The sequence below is a fragment of the Aspergillus neoniger genome (genome assembly GCF_003184625.1).
Source record: "Aspergillus neoniger CBS 115656 unplaced genomic scaffold BO87scaffold_2, whole genome shotgun sequence".
NCBI classification, from domain to species: Eukaryota; Fungi; Ascomycota; class Eurotiomycetes; order Eurotiales; family Aspergillaceae; genus Aspergillus; species Aspergillus neoniger.
Genome location: NW_020291130.1, coordinates 337420 through 352465, shown reverse-complemented (window position 1 = coordinate 352465; position 15046 = coordinate 337420). Strand labels below are relative to the sequence as shown.

The 15046-nt window shown below is 46.2% G+C and overlaps 1 protein-coding gene across 1 annotated transcript; it reads left to right on the top strand.

The window, feature by feature from the left end:
- Positions 1–5468: 5468 nt before the first annotated feature.
- BO87DRAFT_454913 (camp independent regulatory protein) lies at positions 5469–9417 on the top strand (the record flags this gene model as incomplete). The annotated part of the gene is made up of 2 exons (XM_025628603.1): positions 5469–5589; positions 7561–9417. 2 exons carry the CDS (start codon positions 5469–5471, stop codon positions 9060–9062), a joined length of 1623 nt encoding a protein of 540 aa, XP_025484541.1. The 3' UTR covers positions 9063–9417.
- Positions 9418–15046: the final 5629 nt, after the last annotated feature.

Below are 15046 nucleotides of genomic sequence, written 5' to 3'. Positions count from 1 at the left end.
ACAGCAACAGCAACAGCAACAGCAACAGCAACAGCAACAGCAACAGCAACAACTCAATGCCACTGCCACTGCCATAGCAATAGCAAACAACAGGCTCCATCTAGTCTGGAAAAATTCCTGCATATCAATTACATTGAATTAGATTAAAGCGAAATAACATAGAATAGAACAAAATAAAATACAGCCACCCCCCACGTCCACCCACAAGCCCACCATCAAAGTCCAAGCGCGTCATCCAACACGATGACACCTTAATCTAATTATCCAAAATAGTTAACTACGCGACTGTCAAATAAAAAGTAAGTAACAAAATAAATGAATCAAAGCGTCAATCTCTTACATGCATACAAATTACACCGGCCAAACCCAACTTTCGCAATTATTGAGAAAACACGAATGAATGGAATGAATAGCCTGACTATCTTTCCCACCCACCATCTCTCCCAGTAAGAAAGAGAGGAAGAATAATCTACCTTAAACCAATTATGCTAGTGGAGATAAGCCCGTGCAACGTTTCACAAAATGGCTGCTCCTCTTCTCCTGTTTCTGTTTACTTACACACACACCCTCTAACCCCCTTGGCATTTCAGAAACCTTTTCCGAATCAAGGGTTGCATTGGAGCATAACCGAGCCCAAGCAGTAGGTAGTAGTAGTAGCCTAAGGAGTAAATCCAGGCATACATACATACATGCATACTTTGGTAGCGGGTAACTATAAAAAATCTTGACTCACAAAATTCCCAGAAAGCAAGTTTGTTCTTGTGTGACGTGAGTTTATGCAAGGGAACTCAGGGGAGATAAAAGAAAAGAAGAACAGAAAAATAAATAAATAAATAAATAAATCAGAATATTTGTATTGATCACACTGACTGATTTTTTTCGTATCATACTAGAGAGATAGACACGATACATAGATTAAGTAGGTACGGAAAGGGCGTTTGCCTAACACAGGCTACTACAGTATGATAACTTAAAAAAGCTACAGAGTACAGATAGAATAGTTTTGAATCAGACAGGTCTCACTGATTAGCGACCCATTGCGCATTTGTCCGGAACGCATAGCGTCCCTACTAACCTACGTAGATAGTTTAGTATTGCTGGTTCCAGGTTGATCCAAACCATGTCACCCAGTGCCTCGCTTGCCTGATAAGTAAGTTGAAGGCGAACTGGAAGGAAAAATAAACTTTAGAGCTCCTCCCCGATCAGCGAACCTTCTACTACCCTACCACACTACCTAAAAACACATTACTCATCTCACTTACTTCACTAGTAGATACATCCTCTACAGCAAATAGTCCAGTTCAGCTAAACCCACGGACGGAGTAACTAAAACGCAAGAACCACAGACAACTGGAAAATAGAAAAGCAGGCAACACAGACACACACACTCTCTCTCTCAGACAAGCCCTGTCCGAAAAATATGGAATCAGTCACAGTAGATCAGTGAAACAATCCACGCTAGTTATTTAGTCTAGTCTAGTCTTTGGGCTTTTTTGAGTCACGCTCAAAGTCCGATTGGTCGCAGATGGAGAATGAGGTTCAGTCGACTCACACACTTTAAGGTGTCATGGTACCTTGGGTATGACCATAAACAAGGTTTCTTGTTCACATTACACACACACGGTTAATATCCCTCGCCTGGGAGGCGAAAAAGCTTGATTGTATCGCCAACCTAACTGTCCGTGACACGTTGGGAGGGGAAGAGGGGGGCGGGGAGAGCGTTTGTTGTTTGGTTCCATACACCTATTTAACTTAGATATGTGGGAACTCTTGTTCTCTGTGTATCTAGACGGTCTCCCCGGACTGCTATGATCGTCAGTTGCATGAGTGAGGGAGGAGGGAGGCAGATTCCAGTGGTACGGGCAAATACCGTTTTAAGCGTGTGAAGAAAAGGAAAGGAAGAAAAAGTAAAAACAAATAGTAAAAGCAAAAGAATAATAACATTCTTCTGCCTTCTGACATCATTGTTCAACAAAATATCGACAGGTTCGCTGCACTAACCCCCCCAGCCAGCCCAAGGGAAGACGATCTGTTCAGAATGTATGGATGTGTGTATGTATGTGAGTGTGTACATACATACACACCCGCTGATCTATTTTCAGATAGGTATGGTGGTACTCCGGACTCTCCGCATCGCCTTGCATACATGGGTGGAGAGACAGAAAAGAAAAGTAAAGAAGGAAAGCAGAAGAGGGGCGAGCAATTCCAAAAAACAAGGCTATGCAGGTGATATGTAGGTGCGATAGCTATTGTCCGCCATAGGCGCCAGAGTGGGATGGGAGACGTCGGAAATCAAATCGGGTGTTGCGTTGGATCTAGCAATGTGAGTGAGTGAGTGACACCCTACTACTTCGCTAAACTAGGAGTTTGAACATCCAGACGGAGAACATACATTAGTGTGAGTCCCACAACATGATGGCAGGGTGTACACACATTACATTATGTATACTAATCCTATCCCATACTTGGGTTGTTGTAGCACTGAACACAAGGTGCAGCAAGCTAGCTACCTAGTACCAATCTAATCTACATACCACCGGTTCGTCACTTGGATGGGTTTGTGATTCCTGCATAGGTAGTATAAGTGTTACCCAACGACTTGTTTCGTGAATAAATAATTAAGACGACCACACTTTGGCCCCAAACAAACACACAGTACTACTGCAACTGGTAACTTGCAGTTAGATAATGTAGACAGGTTCCTTCATAATCCAAGTATAACATCAGCCTGCACTACTGTACTACTTTCTTACTGACTTACTACGCCAACTGCCTTGTGAAGTGTGATACGCCGTACCTTGCACCGGATGGAGGTCCTCAAAAAATTAATCTAAGTAAATAACAACAGTCGCATCCTTCATCGAAGAAAGTCTTGTTTTCTTTTATCTCCTATTTGCCCCATGTGAGACATCAGCTGCAACCCAGCCCAGCCCTGTAAGTACTAGTATAGCTTAGTGTCAGCAGTAACTCCTGACCACCACACCTCCCCGCCAGAATCGCTTGGCCCGAATAATTTACGCATCCTGATGTGGGCCAGCCAAGGAGGGCCAAGAAAACCGGCCAGGATGCGACCGACTTTGTTGGCGATACGCTTATCCTGAACGCTAGTCGGTAGTACGGCTACGCTATAGTTCCAGGAGTTAGTGGTGATGGCGCTGCTGGTAGTTAGTAGTCCACTAGTAGTTAGTTAATTAGTTGTGGTTGGGCCCTTGTAAGCTGTAACGTATCTATCTCACACCCCCTCCTCTCTGACATTGCCATTAAATATGAAGTTGTTTGTAAACAAGTTGTCACTTGGGAAGGGCCCGAATGGGTGAAACTTCCTTTTTCGTCCATGTTTCAGTATGTATTTCTTTTTTTTAACGTTGCTTTTTCTTTTATTATTATAAATTTGATTATTTCATTTTTCCGATTCGATTTGAATCACTATCGTGATAAAGAAAAAGAAAAGGCAATAATTTAGTAGCCTAGCCGGCTTGGTCGGATACTTTCTCTTAGTGTGGTTATTTTCGATTCTAATCGATCATGGACCCCATTAGCGCCAGGTATAATAAGAAAATGAAAAAAAGCTGAAGCCTGAAATGGTGGATGATGGATGGTAATGGAAGAAGGCTGTGCAAGACCAGGATACTAACACGTCAAAGCTGAAAGTATTGATTTGATCAACTTTGCCAATATGGAATGAAGTCAACTAGAGCAGAAGAATGAGAAGAAGGCAAACCTTCAATTTAAATTAAAGTACGGATTAATTTCCAGGCAAAGAATGAAGCAACGGACAAAGCTCGATCCTGGTTGAATTGCGCCCGCAACTTTATCGAGTCTAATCAACGTTACTGGACAATAAGCTCCGGACTATGGGCGACGCGAATTTCCCGGTCAAGCGCCGCCGGGGAGGTAACGCCCGTTGATTGGAGTATGATAAGTCGCGAGCAGATCAGCTATGCTCTGGTCTTACGTGGCCGATTGATTTGCATATGACTGATCCTAGGCTGGCTTTTTTTTTTTTTTTTTTTTTTGTTCTTCGTTCTTCTCTTTGCCTGTCGGAGTTCCTTGTTCTGCTTTTGGCTGGGTTTCACTTTGCCGCCCAGAGCTGAAGACCTGCCTACCTGAGTAAAGAGAGGCGTTTTTGAGGAGGGGGAAGAAAGAGGGAGGGCCCACTATCATACTTATCGGACAGTATGTCATGCGAACCATCACCCCGGATAAGATTTGTCAAGCTTTTCACAGGGAATGCCTGGATGTTTGGTCCAGCGGATAAATTCTCAGCTGAGAAGGGGGACACATTAGCAGGCAAAAAGAATAATCATCTGCCTGGCGCTTATCACTGTAGGCTCAGTTGATCCCTGCTTGAGACCAGGATAGGTGTTCAGACGCATGGAGGGAGAGGCCTGGGTCCAACGATAGGTTGGAAGTTATGCCACCCGGAGTTAGAGTCCGAGAAACTCGTTAGTCAGAATGCTTAACATGACCAGCCAGATCACCAATATCGGGCCAATATTGCGACTATCTTTTGACTATATTAGGACTGATTTTACTGCGGCGACAAAGAAACTGCTAATCAGGGGAAAGAAATTCCCTATGAGGGATCAGGTGCTCGCCCCGATACGAGTACGAATCGCCACAGTGGATGTTGTCATCTGCCGAGAAGCCGAAAGTCCGAGTGTACGGAAGTAACGAGTCAAGAATGTCAGCGGAAAGGGAATAAAATGTGAAAAGTACAAAGTAAAATAAGAGGACCCGAAAATCCAGTCACGAAGCCTAAACAACGGCAAAACGGCAAAGGCAGGCGAGCCTACAAGGGAGAAAATGTCGTCAGTCTTGGCCCGAAAGGGTCACTTTCGGGCGGAACCGCTGCGTAACCCGGGGATAGGCTAACCCTAAATAATCATAAAAGAAAAAGGCGTATCGTATTCCCCGTCCGATACCGATTACGAATCGGGGGCATGGAACAAGGTCTGTGCTAAAGTTCTTCTAGACGATACGGAGGGCCTCCAAAGACGGATCAGATGAACACGAGAAATGCCGTAGAGTTATGGTGATGATGGCGACCACCCACAAACCCAGATGAGTGATTGGCGATCGCGTAGGGGTCCAAATCAAGACACAGGATCGGATGGAGCTGGCAAAACGGAAAAAAAGGTTTTACTTTTATTAATATTGTGCACACGCCGGATATCCGGGCATAATTATGAGAAATTCAAACATAAAACCCAAGAGACTAATAAAAGCGACCATGGAACAAGTGGAACCCCAGCCACAGTGGAGGAGGAGGGGGCCATGTCTCTCTTCTAAGCGAGCTTAAGGTTCCTCGTGTTGGATTAAGCTTAAGCTTCAGAAAGTCGCGCACTAATCAATTTCCGGTTGGTATCAAGCGATCAGAGCGCCACTGGTATCTTCCTAGTGTAATACGGTAATATTCTTGGCCTTTCCCTGTTTGATTACTGAGAATATTCTCAATTCTCTGAATCATGGGTTTTACTGGAGCCAAGAAACCTCCAAGCCTCCAAGCAGCAGACCGGTCAAGATATGGTCGATCGACTGTCACCGGAGAAGCCAAACTGCGTAAGGAGGGCCGCCACGACTATCATGGTATCCTTCCGTCGTCATGATACGGACGGGAAGCTCAATCAGTGTGCAGCATGCTTGCTGCGGAATGAACATCTGGTATGTGGGAATCCTCCAGCCCTGTAAGCAGGAGCTTGTGTCACCCATCATGTACACCTAGTATGTATACAGTTACTCCATCTGTATACCGATGTATAAAGGCGTCACCTTAACTATTCATGTTGTGCTCCAAGTCCCATACTTGATAGTCATACCGGGCACATCGCTAAGCTTGGTTTAGACTCCACCACCGGAAGTCTCTTTATTTCCTTCCCCCTCTCCCACCCCTCCCTCCGCGCGCCCCCCTTTTGTTCATATCTCATTATTCACCCTGGTGCGATCACACTCAAGTTGATTACTATTCTTTGTTTCGAAGATAAGGAGGGAGGGGGGAAAGGTGGGCACGCTCGGCTATAATTAAATCCCTTTCTTACAAGTGAGATTGACCGGATCTGACCTGGTATGTATATGGTAACAATCAGCCGTAAGACACAAACGGAGTAATCTTAAGCCCCATGGAAAGGTCCAGCAGCAGAAGAGAGAAAGAAAGAGAAAAGAAGAACCGAAGCCTCCACCGGTGCCCACACCAGCCAGCCTCGCTCCCCAGAACCATGGATAATCATCAGGCGAAAAAGAAAAGGTTAAAATCAAGGTTCTATTTGTTTGTGATGAATCCAGCAACTAAATATCAGGCGGATGAGATCATTTGCTGCAGCCAGCTCCTATTTACCCACTTTTTCGGGGGGTCGTTTCTTTCGTCTGGTTGATTCTCGGTATGGCCAGCGCCTAGAGAGAGGCCCAAGCATTTAGTCCTCTGACCTTCAGTTGTCTTGTCTGCTGTGCTGAAAAGGTGTATTGTCAGAGGAAAGAGACCACTAATGGCATGAGAATAAATGAGGAAATAATAATATTACAACAGGTTAAAAAAAAAGAAAACATCAATAATCAAAATAATGGTCATGAGAATTCTTTTTCCGGGAGCTGTTCGCTAAATTGGTTTTTAATCAAATACATACGCCAGTCTTAGTCACTCCCACCCTGCACAAAAAGGAAACTCCCATCACCTAATTTAATTTATTATTACATGGTCTTTCAATTAAAACCACTGCTTGACCTTGTGGGGTTCAGAGTTAAGTCGGTTCCCCACCCTATCTCTAATGCTAATTCTTCGAGTAAGCATTATTCTTTTTCTTTTTTCCTTTTCCCTTTCTGTTATTATTATTATTTATTTTTTGATTATTATAATAATAATAATAATATTTTTTTTATTTCGGGTTCCGATTAGTTTAGTTTAGTAGTCAAGTAGCTGGATTATTATTCTTATTATTACTACCACGATCCCTCTCCCCTTCTTCTCTTTCTACTGCGACTTGCTGCGACTTGCGACCTTCAACCATTCCCCATCTACTGCTTATAACTGAGTATACCAAGTATAGTACTTGGTGTTGACGGTTAACATTCTATTATCGCCCACTAAACTGTTCGTCGCCCGCCTTGCTGCATACAAGATCGATTTTAACTGCGACTACAACGCGCTACCTTCCGCCACGGTAAGTCTTGCCTGTACCTGCTCGGCCTTTGCATGTCGTAGCTCCCCTTGTCTCAGCGGCGTTTGTATAACGCTCAACCTCCGCCTGCCTGCATTCTTCTTTATTCTCCTATCAGTCCCTCCCCACTCCTTGTTTCCTATCCCCTTCCTTGCTGCCCTGGTTTCTTTACATTCCATCCCCTCTGTCCTCTCCCTCCCCTCCCACTCCACTCCACTCCTCCACCCTATCCATTCTTCAATCACATAGATGGGAAATTAACGTTGATTCTTGACCCTTCAGATTATTTTCCGTAGTGGGTTCTTCACAGTACCTGCTCATCTCTCACCTTCTCTTGAAGCTTGGCCTCTTGTTTCCTGTTCCGGGAATATCGCACGCTTGTACGGTGTTTGTTGAACGGCTACCGAAGAGCCGTTGTTCGACTTCCGACCTCATCTAGATTGCCTGCATTCCGGCACATCTTTCAACATTTTTCACCCTACGAAACCCCCGGTCCTAGCGCTTAAACCAACAGTCATCACGGGGACCTACACAGATCACCGAAGGTGGATGGAGACGTATCACGGGCACGTCCGCACTCCTGCGGACGCAATCATCCTCTTCGAAGCTTGTCGCATTGGCCTTCTTCCCCGCGTACAGAGACGTCTATCCGAGAAGGAACGTCAATTAATTCGTTCCGGGTCAGTCTTTGTCTGGGATGAACGCGAAGCGGGCATGCGAAGATGGACCGATGGCAAGTCATGGAGTGCCAGTCGCGTATCTGGAAGCTTCTTAACATATCGCGAGATGGAAGGCAAACGGGGAGGAACCGGTGTTGCTCAGACGACGATGTCGAGGGCTGGTAAAACACCAGAAAGCACACGAGGCAGTGACGACGATCGTGGAGACGGCGCAGACGAAGGGCCGGACGGCTACCGCTACAAGCCTGATGGCTTGATGAAACAGTCCTTCAGCATTACGACATCTACCGGCCAGCACCTCCATCTGATCAGCTACTACTCGAGGTCACATCCGTCTGCGGCCAACCTTCAACAACCGTCGACAGACCCCAATTTGCGACATGTGCGTCCTCAAAAGGGGCTTTATCCGGAGTCTACTGTGAACGATCAACAGAATCTTCCCGTTGTGACTCGTGGTCCTATGGCCGGTGCCGCATATGTGCCTCCTCATCCCATGGCACCCTATGGGCGCTCTCCTGCTGCACACCCGGCGCCATACACTCCTTCATATACATGGCCTCCGACTCCACTGGCTACTCCGCCTGTTCCGGTCCACTATCCATCTTACCTTCCGTCAGTGTCTCAGCCCAATGGTCAAATACCATATGGCCATCAGGCTGCCGTGCCACCTGGTACGCCCTTGCCGCCTCCGCAACCACCGGGATTGCCGGCACACCACGAGCGGCCGGTGCATGTAGCTGAAGTTACGATGGCGCCATCTCTCCATCAACCGTCGAGCGTGCAGGTGCTTGCAAGCCGGTCACCACGAGTGCCGCCCGGAGCGCACGAGCTTCTTCACCACCGCCCGAGTCCACCGGAGCTTGGCCCGCCTCGCGAGATTGCGAGATCGTCACCCCGCACACAGCCACATCATATGCCGCACAGCAACGGCATCCCATCGATTGCGCGCAGTCCCCAGCTTATCAGTCAGCCACCGTCCAGTAGCGTACAAATCCCTCCGCCGAGCACGATGGCGCCCAAGCCACTGGAAGCCAGTACCGGCACCACCGTGCCCAGCATCGGTGCGCTGATGAACGGCGCTCCTTCTGGTGGATTGCCGTCGATCGCCGCTCCCCCAGCCCCGGCCGCAGGACGCGCCGAGGGACCCCGAGACATTCCCAGCGAAAAGATCGGGTTCGGGGGAGAAGACATGCGCGCACTGCGGCAATTGGACCGGGTGTTCACCGCATAGTCTGTTGGAGGCATTTTCAGTTCTATTTGACGAAGTTAGATCCTCATGCTGTCGATCTCTTCTTTTATTTTCCTTTTTTCTGTTGTATACGAATTAGCATATTGCCTTGGTTTGACACTGTTCAGATTGGAATGGTCATGTTTACGACACATGTGTGGTTTATTCCCTGGGTTTGCTTTGATCCGTTGGTCCCAGGCAGGCTTGAACTGGATCGGCGTTGTACAAGAGGAGCATTGCTATACAGCATGGGTGGGGTCTTTTTCTAAATGTCTTGTGTGATTTTGTGTGCTGCATTGATGTTGATAATTGCATTGGGTTCGGTCACGACCGGCGGTTGGGCTGCGATGATACACCCTGAATACAACAGATCAAAATTCGAATTCAACCTACTTGTAGTTGCAGTCGTACACCAGACCAGGATTGATTCATATATCCTCTAGTCCAGTGGCAAAAATAACAACCAGTAATGCCACAATCTTATCTCTGCGCCTACTCTTTCTATTTGATTTCACTCCAGCCGACTAATGTAACTGACAACTACTTAAGTGACTGACACAACAGTCTGTGCTGTATCCAACGCTGTCAAACCTGGCACGGCATGGAGCATCAGCCTGGCCAACATGACATGGGCCATCAAGAAACCATGCCATCGCTCAGCGCACCGACCTTGTCTACAGCTGAAAGCAGCAGCTCGTTTGGCAGGGTTAAGGGCCTGCTGCAGTCCAGCTACTGATTCATTACTATCCATCCATCCATGCTTAACCTACTACCCTGCCTGTCTGACTACCATGTATGTACTATATATCACCACCTCGTCCAAATCCCAATGAGCAACTAACCTACTGAATAATCACTACCTAAGTAACCGTAATACCATAACATAATAAGCTAATTTACTATGACATGTACTCATCAACACTCAAGTATCTAAAATAGCAACGAAGATCAATATCCGCATGTAACTACATATCGAAAAAGTCAATTTCGCGGTGATGATAAGAAATTATTGCAGCTCTGCATACAGTAGGACTTACGTACGTACTGTACATGCATGCAATGCAATGTTCCTTGTCATATGTATGAAGATCGTTCCTGGCTTGCAGTTGGAGAATGGGAGAGAAGCTTCCATCGGAGTATTGGATCTTAGTAGTGACTTGTTTGTTTGTTTGTTTTATCTTTCGGCGTGGAGGGACTGGGATGATCTGTACAGTAAGTACATAGATGACGATCGGAAGCGGAGATGGGATGACAGGCAAGTGTGAAATGTGTTGGCATCTGGGCTAGGGAGTGCGGAGTCGAATTGGTGTGTGTGTGTGTGTGTGTGTGTGTGTGTGTGTGTGTGTGTGTGTATCTTTGCTTTTTGTTGTTCTTTCTTCTGCTGCTGCTTTGGGGGAGTAAGTTGGTTGATTGCTTTTGCTGGGTGGGTTGGGAATATGGAAGTAGGGTTGGTGGGTATTCAATCTTGAGGATGAATATGTTGGAGGAGATTCATTATGATATAGGTGTAGGTGAAGGGGATAATTCACGGTTCTGGTCAAGGCTATATAAGTTTCTTGTTTCTTGTCATCTTCCTCTTCTTCCTTTTTCTCTATGCCCACTTTCCTATCTGTTTAGTCAAAGCTACACTATGTAGTGGCCATTGAACAAGTTATAAGTTATAGTAGTATACATCAGGTATACATGACCTACTCGGTTCAACCCCTTTGAGGCTTTCTCTTTTAACCGACTACAATACCCTATCTCCAGTCTATCCATAAATTGCTAAAAAGTTACCGGAGATATTGACATTGTTGTGTACCACTTAGCGACAATGATAGATGATTCGTACGGTGCAGTTAAAAGAGCGAAACCCTCCCGGACCAATATTTCATTATATCAGATGAGGAACTGCTATCTACCACGGTCCCATCGTTCCAAACCAAGCCTTACGATTTGGCCGAGGTCCTCGATTGGCAGGAAGCCGTTTTAGATTCGGACCACTGGGACGATGGCGTCAAGCGCACTGTGCTTGAGCAGACCCTGAACCTGGCCATGGCATTTGACTGTGCTGAGTCTGCCCATGCCCGCCAGTTTGGCTTGATGATAGACAGTAATGCAGCTAGATTATGATATGTACCATCGAAGATGAATGCCCTTTTCCTCAACTTGGCTGGCAAGGGCAAGAAGGGAAGGGGGCATGAAATGGGACTAAAACTGAGCCGATCTCAAATGATGCAACGGCTTCCACATTAACATTAGGTTCCTGCCATCGAGGTCTGGTAGATGTCTAACTTCATATACTATATGCCGTGGCGTACCTGAGAGACAGAGAAGCCTGTATAGAAACCATTTGTGTACAGTCTATCGGGGGAGTTTTATCAGTGTGGAGCAGAATCAATATCCTCGTAACGCGCACAGCTTATCTATGAGTAGGTCAATCTGATCGACGAAATACGAATTGGGCGTGTATATAATCTATCAACCTGATTATCATTGGGATCAATTATGGTCCGGCCAGGATAAACCCACCGACAGCCATTGCTCTGAGACAAAGTCACGGCCTTGATGCTTGGGGCTTATAATGAAGACTCTACAATAGTCTTTTCTGGTCTTGTGCGTTTGCCGATAAAACATAAAGGCAGTACTATCCTAATATCTGCCAATTATTTAGACTTCTATTGCCATAATCTGGTTACATCTTGCTTCTCTGGCTATTCCAAGGCCCCCACAATGACGAACAAGGGGATGAAATTTTCCCATACGTGTGGTAGAGCTACCACGGTGCGTTCCCTCGAGTTAGGGCACCCCACTAGTACGATCATCACTACTCCTGCCGATTATAGTTCAGAGGAGTACTATATTAGCGTGCCTGAGGACTTGGACGACGATATGTCTGTCCTAGCACTAACAAGTCCAGTATATTCTCTTGTCTACATCACGCCGACATGAAGAAGCATAGCTTCGTCACTAAACTGCGGCTGGCAGCGATGTTTCTCTTCGAGAATGTCATCTCTTCTCGAATGACATACAACCAACATGGGTTCTTCACAACCTACAGGCAATTAAAAGCAGATCTATACACAGATGCATGAGCATGATACGTCCTACAGAGATAGGAGACATTAATGCCCGTGAGGATTGCAGTTAAGAATGGATATATACAAGGAAGGTGATGTTTGACCGTGACATTCAGCTTGTCTCTGGCTCTCGATTGCAAATACTCGTGCACAAGATGCAGTATCACTCCCCATTTTCATATTGACACTCAGGTCCATCCTTGTCGAGGATCTTAAGCATCCTTGCACATACAAATAATGGGCGTGGGGTCATGTACAGAACTCCTCAAGTAGGATGACTAGAATGCCCCTGTCAATGTGGACAAGAAATCTACCAGATGTCGTCCATCCTACCCTAGAAACAGAGTGCAGAAGATACCATCATCTTCTTTTATTCTAAGCAAAATGTCTACCATCCTGAATCTGCTCCAACTAAATACCAGTCGCCAAAGGTCCAGAAGCTTCGGTCGCTCTACGATGAATTTGGTTCTTGGTTCTGACGATAGGCTGAGTTAGCCAAGATTGAATATCAAGCTGTCGTCGACAGAGCTTTACGTTCCGCAGAGGACCTCAGTAATTAAAAGCTCGAGTGATAAGATAGAGCATAGAATAGAGCGGGGGTCTGTTCATGCCGCTACCGCCGCGTATCTATGGCTCGCCGACATGGGCCGTTTCGAATCAATGATCCGAAAGTCAGACAACTGCATTTGTCTTGCAGTTTATCGCTTATTAGAGGCTACAACTGATGACTTCAAAGTAGCAATCTCGCTAAAAGCATGTGAGTATAGTATAATAACGCATAGTGTCAAGCCAGAACTGACATGACAATAGGATCTGGTCCTGGCAGGTCAATTGCTGTGAAGGGGAGAAAGAATGAAATTACAGCATAGCAAGCAGTCTACCCAGAATTCAGCAAAAGCATATAAGATCGCTAGATACTAATTGCCTGATAGGATAACAGTCCTCCTAAACCAGCCACTGCGTCCAATTCGAGCACAGGAAACTCAACCCTATTGACATCAGAGTTCGTGCTGCTTATGGACGCGGCAGGATGAGAACGGGCAATGGTGGTCCACTTGCGTACCGCGCTGCAGTTGGAGAGGTACTGCGAGGGGCTCAACCACCTAACATCCGTCGCAGGGGCCCGAAATGTCGCCGGTGCACTTGATTCCTGGCGGGGGCGGAGACATCGTATGCTTCACTGAAGTTGCTGTCCCTGAGCTGGTTCGCGTGCTTTCCGAAGCGAAAGGTGAGACATCAAGATTGTCTTCGGCCAAATAAAGTCTTGTGTCTTCCAAAGATAATCAGGTGGAAAGATTTTGCAGTGGGATACTCGATAATATCTCTGCAATTCCGGCATGCTAACAGCACTAGCCATGAACGCCATCCGATATTCTCTACTGTACTCAAGTTGAGCAAATATGGCCACTAGTGTCTGCCCATCATCGTGCAGACAGCCCAGGAATGGGACATCTCGCTCCCAAGGCACAGTGTCAAAAGCATGGGTATATTGCATAATGCACGCTGTCGCTGCATAGGCTGGGGATTAGCTGTACCCAGCGGATCTTAATAAGAAAGGAAGCCTCATGTTGCACGAAGTGTATGCATCCACTCGAGCAGCACTTCTATATACTATGACAAAAACTAATTTGCAACCATCTGACAGGGATCTTTTCCTGTCTGAAACCCGTATAAGTCATAAAGTGGCACGATATGGTAGAACGGCAGCGTATCTCTGCCAATGCTCGTCCTGTCAATGAGACGATAGTGTGGTCTTCGTTCTCCAGTGATGGAGTGCCTCCAAGCCTGGATCATCAGATCTGTCCGGCGTTGGACGTCTTTCGAAATATGGATCTTCCAAGATTTCCAGTATTCCAGTCAACAACAGATGGACAATTGCAAGATAAGCAATCTGCTTCTGATAATTGCATACCATATAGACTTTAATGATTGCCAGTATCAGATACCGAAATGTGAGCTGGTGGGCTCTGGTGATAACAACAGCAAGGTCCAAAATACCCTCAGGTAGGTGAGCAGCTCTAACTAGCAGAGATAGAGAAAAGCTACATCGTCCCATTGGACACTGTAACAGAGGGTATGCGACTTCGACATATCCGGAAGGACTTCCTGATGCAGCGGGTGGGGAAGACATGCGAGGTCTCTTACAGGCTGGAGAGGACTCCGAGTTGAAGACTGAAAGGTTCTCTGAAAAGACTCTCTGCGTTCCCACGAGGCAAATGGGGTATATCCCGCCAACAGGTCGAAGAGGATGTGCCGCTCGCCGTTGTGACACTCACCAAGTCACCCAAGGAGGTCTGCTACACTAGAAGGAGGGTTCTTACCCCTCCCGAGCATGGGAATATTGAAGAAAGTTTAGCAAAGAAGAATCTGCTTGTCTTGTTTGCACCGGCTATGATGTACACCGACCATTCGATCTGGGAACGGGCCACAATCACGAGGCTAAAGGCGATGCTTATAGAACAGGGCAGGAATTATCAAGAGGGATAAGAAGCTGCAAGCAATAGTGGCCCATATACAAACTTGGTTCTATATGCATACATGCCCTGGAGACGATGTTTCAGATCTCATGTTTTCAATGGTCATTTGGGAAGACCACCCACGAGAATTGGGCTGGAAGCTTCTCTATTTTGCCTGTCAAGTGATTTGAATTAGCTTATAATACCAGTATAGAAGAAGTTTTAGTTCTGCGTCCTTAGAATAATGCGTGGCTTAGTAGGACTGAGGAGCAAAAGCACTACTACTGTGTCTAGCTTAGTGTACGTAATATAGTGACAGACATTGGTTTCTAAGCCCTAGCAGACTGAGGAAGCTTTCTTTTGGAAACAATAATGAAATGATATGCTACGGCTGGATATTACCGGCATATTTGATTTATTATACATGCTTCCGTTGATTATTTGGAGATTTCCGATGGCTACTCGATGAATC